Genomic DNA, 16,064 nt, shown 5'->3' on the forward strand with positions numbered 1-16,064 from the left:
ATTTAATGATTAAACGCAATTAAAATTATTATAATCTAAATCTATGTTCTAAAATCTATATAAAAATGTTTTTTTTTCATCAAAATTACTCTTAATTAACATATTTTAATCAAATAACAAAAACTATTATATCTATATCTATAAGTATATGACGTCACGCTCCTTAGATGGTCATGAAATTTGACTCTTGTACTAAGACTCTTGTACTAAGACTCTTGTATTAATCAAATAATATGTGAGGTGGCGCCATTTAATATGCTAATTGATGTAAACAGATTGATGAATTTAGCGGATTGCAGTGATTCAGTGAGTTAAGAAAATAGCTCATAGATAAGACCGTTCCATACTCAAGATGTTTTTACGAGCACTAGGTGAAAAAGGATTTGCATTTTTTTTAAAAAGTAACTACAAATATTTATAGTGGTTCTCTTTTAATTATTACTTTTTCCGTATGTAAAAGGAAGTAGAATATTGGAAGCAGCGCCATGCAGACCATTACTTTTATCTATTTTGGTGTGAAAACTACATATATGACCTTTACCCTTAACTACTTTAGAATTACCTTGAAATCGTTTAGTTGAACATATATAATAATTGCAAGTAGAAAGTTGTTTTGATTTCTTTTGCTAACTAAATATCTTCATAATTAGGCACCGTTGGATATTTCCAATTTGTTATCTTGTACTACTATCCTTCTCTTGTTTCATTACAGTTTAGTTTTCGCACTTTCTAACCTCCAAACTTGATCACATGTATAAACTTCTTTTTACACCTTATTTTTTTAAATTGTAACAAATATTATTAAATTTTCACACTCTTTACACTTTATGACTCATTGCTATCGCTTTCTTTTTATCAATCATTTGTTTTTGTTTTTAAATTCGTCTTTAATGCTCAGACACGCTGGAGGCACATGTACACACTCTCGCGTCGTCCAACCAAGTTCTCTCTTAAGTAGTATAGTATACTTTGAATTGTTATGCAGGAAATAATTAATACCTCATCATTTCAAAACAAGAATTTGATATAAACTTATAATTTTGTTGATTTATATACTTACAATTTTTGAACTGGTTATTGTTTTGATTTAAAGTCATGAAAAATGATTGTTTTGAATTGGTTAAAGATTTATGAGTATAAACTAACTGTATTAAAAGTTAATATGAAAATTTTGTTTTGAAGGGATGAAAGAATTAGGTGTTTCGCAACAGTTTATGTCAATATGAGATAGTAGTTACTTGCTTTGAAAATAATTTGTGTTGAATTAATACTTTGAATTATATAATGATTATATAAACTGTTATATCAATTTCCATAAAAAAAAACGAAACCTTTCACCATTTGAAATCAAGAATTCAATACAACCTTTTATTCTAGTCTGCACGTATTGTGCATTATGTACTCATAAACCTGTAAGCGATTATAGTACATTACGATACAAGTGCGGGAAAATAGATTCTTGTCTCGTGTGGCGTTTACACCCGAGCGAAGCGAGTATTATTTTTCAATACGACGTGTGGAAAGTGCGATTTTCAACGCACATTTTTGGCCGAGCGTGCAGGAAAGGCGCACTTTGCGTACGGAGTGTCGAAAAGATATACTTAGTGTAGTAGATAAATAAATCCATTCTTTTTAAAATATTCAAGCAGATTAAACAATAGATTAAGAGTTGATATTAAATTTTTGCTTAGAAGCGATAAAGGAATTTGCTTTGTCCTGTAATATATTATCATCTTATCTATCATTATTATGAATCAATTATTTTTTAAATTAAAAATCAGCATGCTTTAAACTATTGAATGAATTTGTTTTTTCCTGTAATGGTATACTGTAATTTTATATATTTATCAATCAAATCCTTTTGAAATAATCAAATAGCAAAAATGATGTATTACGCAGATAAACTAATTGTTTTTATATTTGTGATTCTAAAATTATTAAAAACCCATGGTCAAATGCCACAAAAGACATTTATATATTATTAGAACTGCAACGATTGCCGAAAATCGTTAGGACTCGCGTAGACTGTCGAGCGTGGCTAATTGTAAGTGTAATAGCCGTGATCGGCTTGGGTTAGAGAGAGAGAGGGCGCGTTAGGGGCAATGACCGGGAGGGGAGAGGTAGCGAGCCAGTATGACTGTGTCCTTCAGTCTGCCTACATGGCAGCTTATTGCATTAGAAGCAACGACGTGTTTTTCCTTCCGAGTGAGATCCAGGGAGTTAGTGTAGATAATTGTGAGTGGAGTGACGAGTGCGCACACTGCTTAACGTGTGCGGCGTCGGCAGCAGCGACCGCAACCTCCGTTGCACCCTCGGCGCAACGCGACATCGTCAGCGAAGGGCAGTAGCAGAGGCAGTTCGTCATTTTAGTATAATCGGATACGGTTGGCCACCGTATCCTTATCGATTCAGCGGTAAGTGCACTGCACTTTGTGTAACGTTTTGCGTGCGATCCCGCGCAGCGTGCGCGGCGAGTTTTTAGGTAGCGTGCGTGCGAATAGTCCGCGACGTCCGCGAAATCTACTCTCTCTCTCCCCCCGTTCGAATTATTGTGTCGATACTGCGTGCGTTCAGACTCTCGGCAAATCGTCCCTTGTACAGGGTAATTTCGTCAAATAAAGTGGTTGAACATCAATAAGAGATGATCTTATTATTTCGTCTCACCTTGTCCGGTGTCGGTGTTATTCTATACATTTGATTCGAACGCGCCGGTAATCCAACACGGATCGCGAAAGTCATAGCAGGAGCTGTTCGTCGACCGAGTTGCCTGCAGTGGCCGATGGAGCGCTGGTAAGCAAGCGCATCAGCGCCCCTTGCGGAGAGTTCGCGCATCTAAGTTAGATCGCTGAGAGGACTCGGCGCATGCGTACACCGGAGCAAGGAGAGTCAGTGTGCTCGAAGCATACAGCTAACAGAGCACCGTTTGGCCGTATTGATAACTACAATTACCCGGGATTTGCGACTAAACGGTAGCCTGTTACAGAACAAATTGAAGCTCATAAAAGATATCAACCGACATATAAATAAAAATTATTATTCATTCAAAGTATTTAAATTATAACACAAAAATTCTACTTATGTCATTTTACAATTATTATATTTGCTATTTAATATATGGTGACAAATAAATAATTTTAATTGGTATTTTCTCATTATCGTAGTTTACGTAAAAATAAGTGAAATCCCAAAAAAAACTGTTAACTGAGTAAAAAGTAATGAATGCTTTATTAATAGTTTTTTCATGTTTAAAAAAAATTTCTGACATTTAAAAAAAATTACATAAATTACTTTATTACTACTGCAACAAATTATATTTCTCATAGAAATTAATTATTGCAAAATTGCAAAATATCTTGCTCTCTCCACAGCAAGTCTGTTAATTCTACGTAAACATACTTGGTGTATTAGTTGTTTTTCTGAATGATAATCGAAAACTTGGATTTTAATGAAGAGATACAATTACATGCAAAAGTGTCCGATCAAAGATAATTTTATGTTTTAGCAATGTACAAAGGGTGGAAAGTGGAAACACGAATATACTTTCATGAAGTACTTTTATTACGTAATTAAAACATGTTAATTTAAAAATTGATTCTAACAATTAACAAAGTTTTATAGAGAAGATAACAAACTTTCCTTATCCACAAGTATCCGACCAAATATTAAGTAGATACAATTTACTTCGCTTTCTTTACTTAACGGGTTATAAAAGTATGTAAGCGCTGGAAATACGTTTCGATTAAACTCTGAAATCAATATCAATCAATAAACATGTCGAAGCGCACGTATTTAAACTTTTGAAAACTTATGATTAAATTATACAACGAAGGAACAGTTTCAAGTGAAATAGCTAAAACTTTGGCAATAGGAAAATCAACTGTAAACGATATAATAAATAAATTTAAGAATATTCACATTCTAGAAGGTAAACAATGTCCTGGAAGACCAGAAAAATCATTAATCACGTTAATGAAGTGATTAAAACAAAGGCTTTTGCAGGCATCAAAAAGAAAGCTGCCACTATTGCACGCGAATTACACGAATAAAATTTAGCAGACATAAGATAAAGTACTTCATACAGACTGAGAGACGTACGATTTTTGGACTTGTTGGTGTAAAAAAACGCCTATCAAAGTTGGACTGTTGAGAACTGGAAGAAAGTGCTATTTTCGGACGAAACTAAAATTAATGTGCTTGGAAATGATGGTAGGAAGTACGTACGGCGACCACAAGGTAGTAGATATGATTTCCAATATCAAATACCGACTATGGAACACGGTGCAGGTAGCATTATGCTATGGGGTGCATTTTCTTGGAAAAGCGTAGGTCCAATATTTAAAATAGAAGGCACTATGAACTCTGACGTATATAAAAATATTTTACTACAGCAAATGCTACCTTATGCTCGTCATGACATGTCAAGAGGATGAATATTTCAGCAGGATAACGATCCAAAATACCGATCACAGCTCCTCCAGCAATTTTTTATAAAGACAAAAATTCGAATCTTAGAGCGGCCTAGTCAATCTCCAGATTTAAATCCAATTGAACATTTATGATAATAGCTAAAATTAAGATTTAGGGACTTAAAATTATCCTAATAAAGCTGCTTTATGATAAAAAATGTAATAAATGTGGAAAAATATCCCTCATAATAGAATTACCAAACTTATAGAATCGATGCTTCACCGATGTCCTGCCGTAATAACTTCTTCGAGTTAGCTGCGAAGTACTAATGACTATTTTACATTTAATTTGTTTTATTTCACGTTACTATACTTTTTATATATAAGTGCCAAATTCATCATTGACCGGATACTTTTGCACGCAACTTTACAAAGGGAGAAATGAGAAGAAAGAAATATTTGAGAAACAAAAATTTTGAAAAAAAAATTAGCGACTTTCTAACATTCTAAAAAAATTGCATTTTATTTTAGAATTCACTCATAGAATAGAAATTTATTGGTTCACTTAAATAAAGTAATTAAGAGAAAGTCATAGCATAGTCTAATCTACAAATGTGTCGAAATCATTGTACTCGATCAATTTCGCATTTTTATAGAATATTATAATTTTACTTATTCTTTAAATTATTCAAACATCAAATATACAAAATCGCAATTTATAGATTGATAGCTTTTGCAACGTTCGATATTTTTCAAATGTATGATAATATTGAGAATATACACTTTATTAAAAAAACATCAATTTTGTCTCTGTTTGTGCTGTTATGCAGGCATGATTTTCACAAAAATCAATCATATCATCGCGACTTTACTTAACCTTTAAAGGACCGGAAAACGTCTAGAGACTTAAAAAAATTAAATTATTTATTTATTTTTTACATATAGTAACTAATCATTTATGGTAAATCTTTTTCAGTGTGTAAGTATAAAAGCAAAAAGTAATACACAATGAAATGGAGCATTTTTACTACTATTAAATGAATATTGTAAGATACATTGTAAATTTTCATTCACTCGTAAGAAACAAATAATGATATAAAATGAATTTATTTGATAGATAAAACTGAAATAAAGCTAAGAATGAGAAAAATAGTGCAATTAAATGTTATTTTGAAATTTTAATAATTTTAATATTTCGCCTTACCCCTACCCAACCAGAATATGCCTCTAGGTGCAAGAGGTCTGACCTGCCAACATCCCAACTTAATTTGGCCCTACTGTACGGACCTTATACCACATTTTTACTATAGAAAAATATGATTTACAAATTTGCAAAACTCTGCCCCTCTAAAGGTTAAGAATTGATCTAAATCTTCTTAGATGTTCAAAATTTAAGAAAAATTGACTTAAGGGATTATATCCGTTAATCACGGTTAATCTTTTATTAAAAAGCTTTATAGGTGAGGAATCAGCATTTTAAATAAGTTTAACATTTATTTTAGATTTTAAGTAAACTCTAAATGACTTTCATTAATCAAATAATATTTTCTATCCAACCGTGTCGAATAAAATAGTGTGACGGAGAATTAGCGACCGTTCCCGTCTGGGTAGCCCGCGGCCGTCCACACAAATTATTTATTCGGGGATTGGGGAAGCAAAAGACGTTCCCACGACTGAATAACGCGTCGAGCATAAACACGTTAAACGCACTGATTCGAAGTCGGGATGAGGAGTGATACAGCGGTGAATAAACACAACAGCGAATTAACACACTAATCCTTTAATCGTCAACAATAGGTTACAAGACGGCGATCTCGCGCTTATACACTAAGAGCGGCACAATAATAAACACGGCCGCGAAGGTGAATCAGTGGCTGGTCTGCCTGCCGATTCCCTTGTTAAAACTAAATGTTACAATAAATACCCGACAAAACACTTAAACTATCAACGGGGTAGCCAGCAGGTCTGCCGTGCTACCACCCATAAGCTGGCGCCCAAACATGTAAAAGAGAGAGAGAAACAAGAGAAAAACACGGCACCGACCTCGACCGTCAGCCTCGCTGACGGCTAGAGCGCTCGGCAGTGTGACATCCCTTGTGCTCTTCGCTGACCGTCTCGCTGGTGTTTGTTGTCGCTGTTTACCTCTTTCTCGTCCTCTCGTTCGTCCTACAATGCTATTGCCTCAATCCGTAACTCGCTCGTTGATTGCTGTTGCTGTTGTCTCTACCGCCTCTCTGTTGCTCGGTACTGCAGCACGTCCAAACTGATCGCACGCACACCCGCATACCTCACCCGTTACCCACACGCATCGGTGCCGGGTATCTTTCGGGATACAGCTGGGCGCGAACCAGCCTCTCACTCAAATACTCGTCCGCGCACCGGGCATGTCTCCGGAAACGAAAAGACGTCGACGAGGTCGCGGGGCCAACTTTGGAAAACCGTCAACTTTCGGATTAATCCGCACGTGACTTTCTCTACCCAAAGCCTAGCAGAGACTCTCGAATTTTCCGCGATCATCCACGATTCGAGCGCGCTTTCTCTCTCTCTCTCTCTCTATCATTTCCTCTGCGCCATCTCCATCGCTCCAGTCGTCAGCTCAGCCCGTGTTCAGCACCTCGTAAACAAAAATTCAAGCATGAGTGTGTGTACCACACGCACACACTCTCAGCTTGGTGCGGCGCACGGACATTTGCGAGAGCCAGACAGACGAAATCGGCCTAGCAGAGATTCTCCGTTACAATAGAAATAATTATTTGTTATCTATTTTGTTATCTCTGGTAAGGTTCATTCAAATGCTATCAAACGTAAGATAGATGTAATTTTAAAATCTTTGTTTTGCTATGAGTCTACGTGTAAGGGAGTATCCACATAGGATCCGTGCCTCTTCCCGACCCAGAATCCGTCTCTGTCCGAGTTTCTGTATGCGCACACCATCTCTATAATTTATTTCGTGTTCAGTGGTGAGTTCAATATTGAATGCGAGAAACGCTTCTATGAAGTTGCTATATCCGTGATTCACAGCTCTAATTTTATTCAACGTGTAAGTTGGTGAGTTCGTAATCTTTCTTTCCATTATATCGTAAACCGTAATTACAACTAATTATTAATACTTTTAAATTTATTAAATTGCAAAATATATAACGAATACCTACAAGGCGATAAATCACGGATGTAGCAATTTCATAGATGCGTTTCTGATTCCCCGCGGAGCTATGGCCGCGGCAACACACTCGCCTCGTGCTCCCGCATCATTTATTACTTTTATCGTATTCCTGAAGTAATTTATTCAAGCGTGCAGTGAAAATTCATAATACAGTGGCTCCCGCGATTGAACATACTATTGTTTCATCCCTGCCTTCATCATTATTCACTCAACAAGTTCGTTTATCTCAATAGTGTATTTGGAAGTTAAGTCATAGTAACCACACCGCCGCGCCAGACGCGTGGTCGGCATCGACGGTTATTTTCATTGATGAAGTGGCCTCTCTCACACGAAGCCCTCTTACTTAACCATGGTGCAACCTGAGAAAGAAGCCCAGGATAACCTCGAGACTGCTTCAGTCATGGACACCAATACCGAGACGCAGGCTAGCGATGCATCTCATCAGAAAACTGAAATCACTGAAAGAGTCCATCAGCAGCTAAGCAATGCGCCCCAGAAAAGGAGCTGTCCACAAAATGCTCCCGCCTTCGACAGGTGACCGATACGATAATGCTAAACTTGAACGAGAATGACTGAAAGCTAGAAAACAACTTGGTGTACAAATTCCGTGCCCAATCAGACCTAACCTCTCACAAAGCGAAAAGAAACTACATGAAGCCTCGTCTAGTCACACACCACCAGCAGGCTCACCCATCAATAAAGTCAATAATCAAGATACCTGGATTATGCCAAAGAAATCTCTCAAGACTACCAATATTCATCACGAACATTCTTTCAATAATCAGATTGTTACCAAAAACCGCTTCGGTCCTTTCAACAACATACAGAACGTATTCGACTCGTAACCATCTCATCTAGCTGGAATCTCCATTTATGGCAACTCTCTCACAAGTTATTAACAGCCTCCAGCAGTCTTTAAACAACAGACTCACTGCCAGCAGTAGAGCTCTACCCAGCGTCAGCAGCAGCCCCGTCTCTCTCAATAAAAGCAGCACAACCCCTCGCCTGCTCAGTAACAAGATTCTCCAGACAACTTCACAAGTAAACTACGTGATAGACCACCTCCCATCCACGCGCAAAACATTACCTTAGGTAAGATAGTTAAATTTTTTGCGTGAAACTCAAAAAAGCCGAGTTTACAGTTAAACAAAAATTAGAAGATTGTCAAACGGTATTTACGAATGACATTATTGCATACGATGCCGCAAAAGTTATTATAAAAGACAATAATATTAAGTTTTTTTCTTTTACTCCAAAAGATAGGAAACCGCAAAACCTTATTTTGAAAGGTGTCAATGGCGATTGGTGCATCGACGACATAAAAAAATGATATCTTGAGTAACAATCCCCATAATGTCAAAATAATTAAAATATCAAAAATTTGTCTTAGCAAACTAAACCCCGAAATTCCTCATTATCTAGTGCAAATCTCTAATTCTACTGGTAGTAATAGTACAGAATTACGGAAAATAAAGTCAATCAGTTATCAAAACGTCTCTTGGGACGACTTGAAAAAAAAAACCAATTTCAATGCACCAATTGCCAAAGGACCGATCATAGCAATAGTAACTGCTCGCTAGACTATAGATGCGTAAAATGTCCGTACCTTCATGGTCCAAATAAATGTAAACTCGCTAAAGACATCAATAAATCAAAATTATATTGTTGTAACTGCGAGCAATACGGCCATCCTGCGTCATACAGGGGCTGCCCCTATTTGTTATTCATGAAGCAATCCAGAACAAATGCCAGAATTGCACAGACTAAGTAACGTAACGTCAAAGTTAATCGCATAGCTCAATCTCTCAATAATAATTATAATGCTTCATTCAATAACAATTCGGGCATCCCTAATTTATCTGTGCCTCATCTCGCTCACACCACTACCCCTGCTGTCCCTCCTGATCGTAACCCCACTTGGCAAAGCCGCCTGCCTAGCAATGAACATCTTTTCAGCAATAACGTTAACAATGTTGGTGGAAATAATAATAATGTTGCGCTTATGTTTAACGAACTTAAACAACAAATGTCAAAACTTTGCTCCCAATTAACCTTTATAAATACCTGTTTTGATCAGATATGCGATATTACACACGAAAATACCAATAGAATTAATTTGCTATTCCAAGATCTCGCTTATGATGGAGGGTTCGACTAATAACCGCACCACCCCCTCAGATAGTCGAAAAGGTGTCTGCTCTCTCACTACTTTCAAAATTGCATCCATTAACGTAAACTCCATTATAGTACTCAATAGAAGATATGATCTGTTAAATTTCGTTCAAAATTACCAAATAGATATTGCTTTACTCTGTAAAACCAAACTCAATTCCAAATATAAACCCCAATTTTCCGATTATAAACTCATTAGATCTGATAGGCCTAATAGCGCTCGAGGCGGCGGTACCGCAATTCTCATCAAACGCACTATTCCATTTTAAAAAATTCATTCACCTTCCTCCAAAAATAATTCCATCCTCGAACATACTATTATTCAGATCGACTTATCCCCCAATAAATTATTCATCATTGCCGGATATGCCAACAATAAAGCCCAAAAGATCTTTGATTATGAACTCAACTTTCTCTGTAATAGCTTAAACTTAGCTAACCCCAGAAATTTTTATATAATAGCAGGTGATTTCAACGCGAGACATACTGAATGGGGAGATACTGTCACCAAAAAAAGGGCATCTTACAAAAAAATTGGGAAATTAACGACGGCAACACTTTTAAAGTTAAAATTTTCCCCCCATCTAATGCTACATTCACCAAATCCAACACATTTCTAGACCTCTGTATTTGTGAAAACCTTTTCTTGACCTATTCAATAACAAGTTGCTCACTCTCGATTATAAAGCCCTCTGCTTCACAGTAGCTCTAGACTTTCTGATTGAATGTATTGCTTCATGACTCTCTTTCCGATTCATGTACAAAAAGACTAAATGGGTAAAATTCACAACAAAAAAAACTGGAGGCTAACTACAATATTAACATTCCCATCGATCGTAACTTAAATAATGAAGAAATTTGTAATTATCTAACTGAAATCGAAACTATCATCCAAGAAGCAATTGGGAAATACTTTCCCAGATAAAAACCTGAGGATAACGTACTCGTATTCAACTACGTTAATCATAGAATAAAACAATTACACAAGTAAAAGTCATATCTTATAACTTCACTCAATCACGCGCTCCGTTACAAATTACCTCAAGACCCTCCCCTCCTCCGTGACCTTATCTGTGACACTAATGTAAAACTCAAAACTGAATAACAATCTACTTACAATAAATATTGGGAATGTCAGCTTAAAGCCATTCACCATCGTAAATCAGAATCCTTTTTTCCAATGATTAACCGATTCTTTTATCTAAGGAGTGATATAAAAATAGACCATTTAGAAATCGGTCCTAGTGAACTCAACCTACTCAATCGTTATAACATCAACGCTGATGTGCTTCCTAAAGTAGCTGTCTCTTATCTTATTGAATCCCCTGGCGATATCTTAAACATTATCAGTGCTTATTACGAAAAGATAAATTCCCCTAGATTCACCAATACTAATATGCCCTTAAAAGTAGAGATAGACTCAGCAGTAGAGTTAATGATCGATTCTTTCCAAAACAACATACGCAATAACCTCTCCATTTGCTCATTTACTTCAGACAATCCAGCCCACAACCCGCACTCCATTGAAAATAGTATCACCTTCCACAGCACTTATGCTACTGCACATATTTTTTGTTCACTTCCCAACAAAACCTCAGCCGGTTTAGTTCTCAAACATCTGCCCAACAACGTCATAAACAGCTACATTATCCTCTTCAACCACTGTCTTAATAATAGATTCTATCTAGATAATTGGAAAAAATAAAAAATATTCCCCATCCCCAAGAAAGGCAAACCAATTAACAAAGTCTCGAGTCACCGCTCTATTAGTCTGTCTCCTGCTATTAGTAAAGCCTTTGAATGCCTATTCAACACCTATCTTCTCAATTTCACAACCATAAACAATATCATTCCTGATAATCAATTCGGCTTCTGTCATCAACATTCCATGCAGTCCACAAACTTGTATCTAATATCAATAGCCACCTCCACCAAGGTGAAGTAATTGGCGCGTGTTTAGTCGATCTCGAAAATGCTTTCAATTCTGTCTGGATCCACGGCCTACTTCATACTTTATCCCTTCTCAAAGATCCATTTGATTTTATACGACTAATTTGGAGCATGACTACCAACCGCTACTTCCTCACCTGGAATGGTGAAGAAATCTTCTCCCTTATGTTTATCATTGCAGAAGGTTTAATGCAAGGAACTGTTAATTCACCTGAGCTTTTTAATATATTCACCCATAAAATCTCCAATCTCTTGGACCTTAACTCCGGTAATAATACCTACCCTGCAGCTTTTGCCGATGACTATGTCATACTAGTAGCTGATAAAGATCTACTCATAGTTAAAAAAAAATCGAAGAACTTTTCAATAAAACTAATAATTACTACAACTTGTACAATCTTCGAGTTAACTATGGCAAATGTGAAACTATCCTATTCCACCGTCCGTTAAGGTTCATCACTCCCTCCATTAGAGATAAAATAAATAAATTTCAAATTTATTTCCACAACAATAACAAATCTCACCCTATCAAACATAAAAAAATAGTCAAATATCTTGGTGTTCGCCTAGACTATCTGCTTAGAATGAATAATCACATCAATACCCAATTACAAAAAGCCAAAAAATCATTTAAAGGATATAGTCGTCTCTTCTACAATAGAGCGCTCACGCCTCGTGCTAAATTCATCTGCTACTAACTACTCATCCGTTCCATATTAACCTATGCATGCTCTATTTGGTGAAATCTCGGAGCCTGTCTTGTTGACAAACTTTACAAATTCAAACGTTACTGCCTCCGAGCGGCGCTCAACTGTTATAGGAAAGAAGATAGTAAAGAATTCATAAGTAACAAAGACCTCTATAATAAAGCCGCAATCCCCCGAATCGATAACTTCATCGTCAAGCTATGCAAGGATTATTTTTCCAATTTACCCAACGTAAAAAATAAAATTATTAGGAAGCTCTCTTCCCTAGATCAAATTGACTGTAAAGCCACAGCCACCTCTGGCTATTTCCCTCCACAACAATTCATGTATTCCGACAATAAAGGCTATATCCAAGATGCGTGTAACGTATCAGTTATATATCACATTAAGCGCAACTCTGCCAATAAGTCAATCTCTCTCGATCCTGATAATAAAGCTGAGATCCGTTATTCTACTTCTATCCCGGATACTGATTATAACGATACGCATAGGCTCAATTTTAAAAAATATTGGAGGCTAACTAAAGATGCCAAGTATCTAGAGGAAATTAGAAAATGTGCCAAACACAAAAAAAAATCATAATCAACAATGTACCGATATTTCCGTTAGACTACACACGCTGCAATCTTAATTTATTTCATTTATACTATATGTAAAGTAGCAAGCGGCTGATTATATTTATTATTTTATCTAGCCATAAGTCTTTAGTCTTAAGTTATCTTAATAAGGTACAGGTTTTTTTCACTTATACGCCCCTTCCCCTTTTTTCCCGGTGCTGTATGTACTGATACCTCTAGCGATTACGATGAATCAGTCACTCGCTTTTAAACACCCCAAAGTCTGTTTTTCTCAAATCACGCTATTGCTCAGGTGCGAGTGCCCGTTGGGGCCATACGTTTGCAGACCTCCGTTATTTTAAGATTTTTTTTGTAAATTTTATTTTCGCCTCAATCTTGTACTATACTGTAAGTTTTTATAAGCAAATAAACTTAAAAAAAAATCATAGATGCGTTTTTTGCATTCAATATTAAACTCACCACTGAACTCGAAATTGTAGATAGAAAAGATGGTGTGTGCATACAAAAACTCGGACCCGGGGTTGAGGAGAGGCACAGATCCCGTGTGGACACTCTTTATCACGTTTTTGTATCTATTGCAAAATCGTATACAAGAACGCAAGTTCCTTTTTCGTATTCAAATGATTTTATCATTAAATGATAGTATTTTTAGTTGTTTAAATTCCATTTAGATTAAAATTACTATTATTCACTCTTGCTATATCCTTACGTAATTAATTAATTTGATTAATTGATTTATTGATTCATATAATCTTACAAAAAATACAAGGATTCCTCCTGTAACATTTGTAAAAGCCTAAAGATGTATATAAGTTACTTTTTCAGTTTAGGACCCCGTATGCGCCTGATTACGCGCAGAGTATACTCAGTAGGTACGAGCGCTGAGTATACTCTGCGCGTCTCTCCTCGACCATAATCATGATTCCCCTTCCACTTGCCTACGCTCCTCAGCCATAATCATGAGTATAGTCGAGGAGCTTACGGTTCCTCGACCATAATCATGAATATAGTCGAGGAGCCTACGGTTCCTGGACCATACTACCATCATATGACCAAGGAGCCGCAGGCTCCTCGACGATACTATTAGGCATATGATGGCCTGTAGATACTTTTCGACACTCCGTGCGGAAAATGCGTTTTTTCCTCACGCTCCACAGAAAACGTGCGATGAAAATCGCACTTTCCACACGTCGTATCAAAAAATACGGTACGGCACATGTTCGGAAGAGAATTTCTCGTGTCGTGTATCATTCCACCCTCGCTTTGCTCGGGCGTAAACGCTACACGAGACTAGAATCTACTTTCCCGTACTTGTATCGTAATGTACTATGGCGAGAGTATATTAATCTTATTTAAATAATATCACAATAAATGTTCTAAAAAAATTACTAATTTTTTAATTTTAATCCCACTGTGTCTCGAAAATCAGGCGCTACGGGGTCCAAAACTGAAAAATTTTTTATGTATCAAGAGAGAGCCTCGGATACGTCTTGGCGCGTTGATAAGTGGGGGTAGATGATGCCGAGGCCGCGTAGTATCCACCTATCACCAACGCGCCTTGACGTAATCCACTGAGGCTCTCTCTAGATGCGTAAATAACTAGTACATAGGCTGAATACATTAAATAAACGTAAATAACTAATAATAACTTACAAAATAATATTTTATTTATTTTAATGTTTTGACATTTTTGTGATTTTCTTTTATTTACATTTATACAAACTATCAGCCAAGGGAAGAACAAATATTGAATTGAGGGAAAAATTCATACTGGCGGACGGTGTAAGTCAATCCATGACAGCGTTTAGATCGAAGTCAAGTCCAACTTCGACTTTGCAGCGTAATCCATTGTCATCGGCGGGACCGATAACCAAGGTAAACAACTCAAATATTATTAATCTTATGATATGCACTCGGTCTGTCGTGTTCGCTTTATTTTTATTTGATATTTCTTAATAATAATGTCAACAATTTTCAAAACTATTTGAAAAGTTACTCATTAATTGAGATGACGGTATCTTAGTTGCAAAGTGTTTCTTTCCAAATTAATATTTGATTGTTGCATTTATTCTTAGTTCTGTATCTGTATTAGATATTTTTCTTGACGTTTCTTATGGAAAATTCATATGAAAATCTATTTCATGTCAGGTGACAAGAGTTCGTCATAGATGATAAGAGTGGGATATTGAATAATCCACAAACTATTAAATATGTTGAAATACAGAACTTATTATTTGTTGTTATTAATGTACTCTGGAATTTTTTTTAAATTATAAATTTCTATAGTATAAAATTGCAAAAGTCTTAGTAGTACTTGTAAAATTTACTTTTACAATTTTGTACTGTAATTGAAAGTACTATTCCATAAGATATCTATAAATCAAATGATACTTCAATGAGTATCATTTTCTCACAATTGGAATATGATTGCTTGTAACCAAGCATATCCGAAATTACTGATAAATGTCACAAAGACAAAGTAATTGGACGAAATATTTTAATAATAACAACTATTATGTCTAAATTCGTAATAATATCCAAAATCAAAAATTGGAAGATTTTAAGTTCTCATTCTAGAAAATAGCGTCACGGTTTGGTTTTGTTAGAGGTAACTTAAAGAGTTTCACATACGAAATAAATTTTCATAGAATTTAATAAAACTCTGGCAGACTATTAATAAACATAAATTGGACACTAAAAAAATGTCATACCCTGTTGCCTATCATATGAGAGAAATAGTCTTTTGAAAAGCAGGCTTTTAACACAGATATTATCAGAAAACGTCTATTTTTTACCGGAAATAATAGTCTTTCTTTTCACAAACATCAAAAATCTTAGTCAAAAACTATAACTTATAAGATAAATATAAATATAAACTTAAATATAAGACGAAATTCCAAGCTTTTTAATGATTTATTAATATATATCGGTTACCGATTATCCTAAAAAGATATTTGAGCCGTTTATTTTGAAAGTGACCTAACTCCGTTTTTCAATTTTCTGCCGCTTACAATGATTACATGTACAACTTCATGTTATTTATCAGTGACGCACTTCAGATTGCTTATATTCAGAGAAAATAATACAT

The 16,064-nt window shown here is 35.8% G+C and overlaps 1 protein-coding gene across 3 annotated transcripts in view; it reads left to right on the top strand.

Annotated features, from left to right (window-relative positions):
- LOC131666766 (dystonin) overlaps positions 1 to 16,064 on the top strand; it is a 540,494-nt gene that overhangs the window by 395,431 nt on the left and 128,999 nt on the right. For all 3 annotated transcript variants that reach the window (XM_058939663.1, XM_058939671.1, XM_058939680.1), the window contains one exon: positions 14,706 to 14,851. In XM_058939663.1, the coding sequence (XP_058795646.1) occupies positions 14,706 to 14,851 (146 nt within the window). The remainder of the gene's footprint in view (positions 1 to 14,705; positions 14,852 to 16,064) is intronic.

The sequence above is a fragment of the Phymastichus coffea genome, unplaced genomic scaffold (genome assembly GCF_024137745.1).
Source record: "Phymastichus coffea isolate CEN01 unplaced genomic scaffold, Cenicafe_Pcof_1.1 PCOF00004, whole genome shotgun sequence".
In the NCBI taxonomy this organism is placed as follows: Eukaryota; Metazoa; Arthropoda; class Insecta; order Hymenoptera; family Eulophidae; genus Phymastichus; species Phymastichus coffea.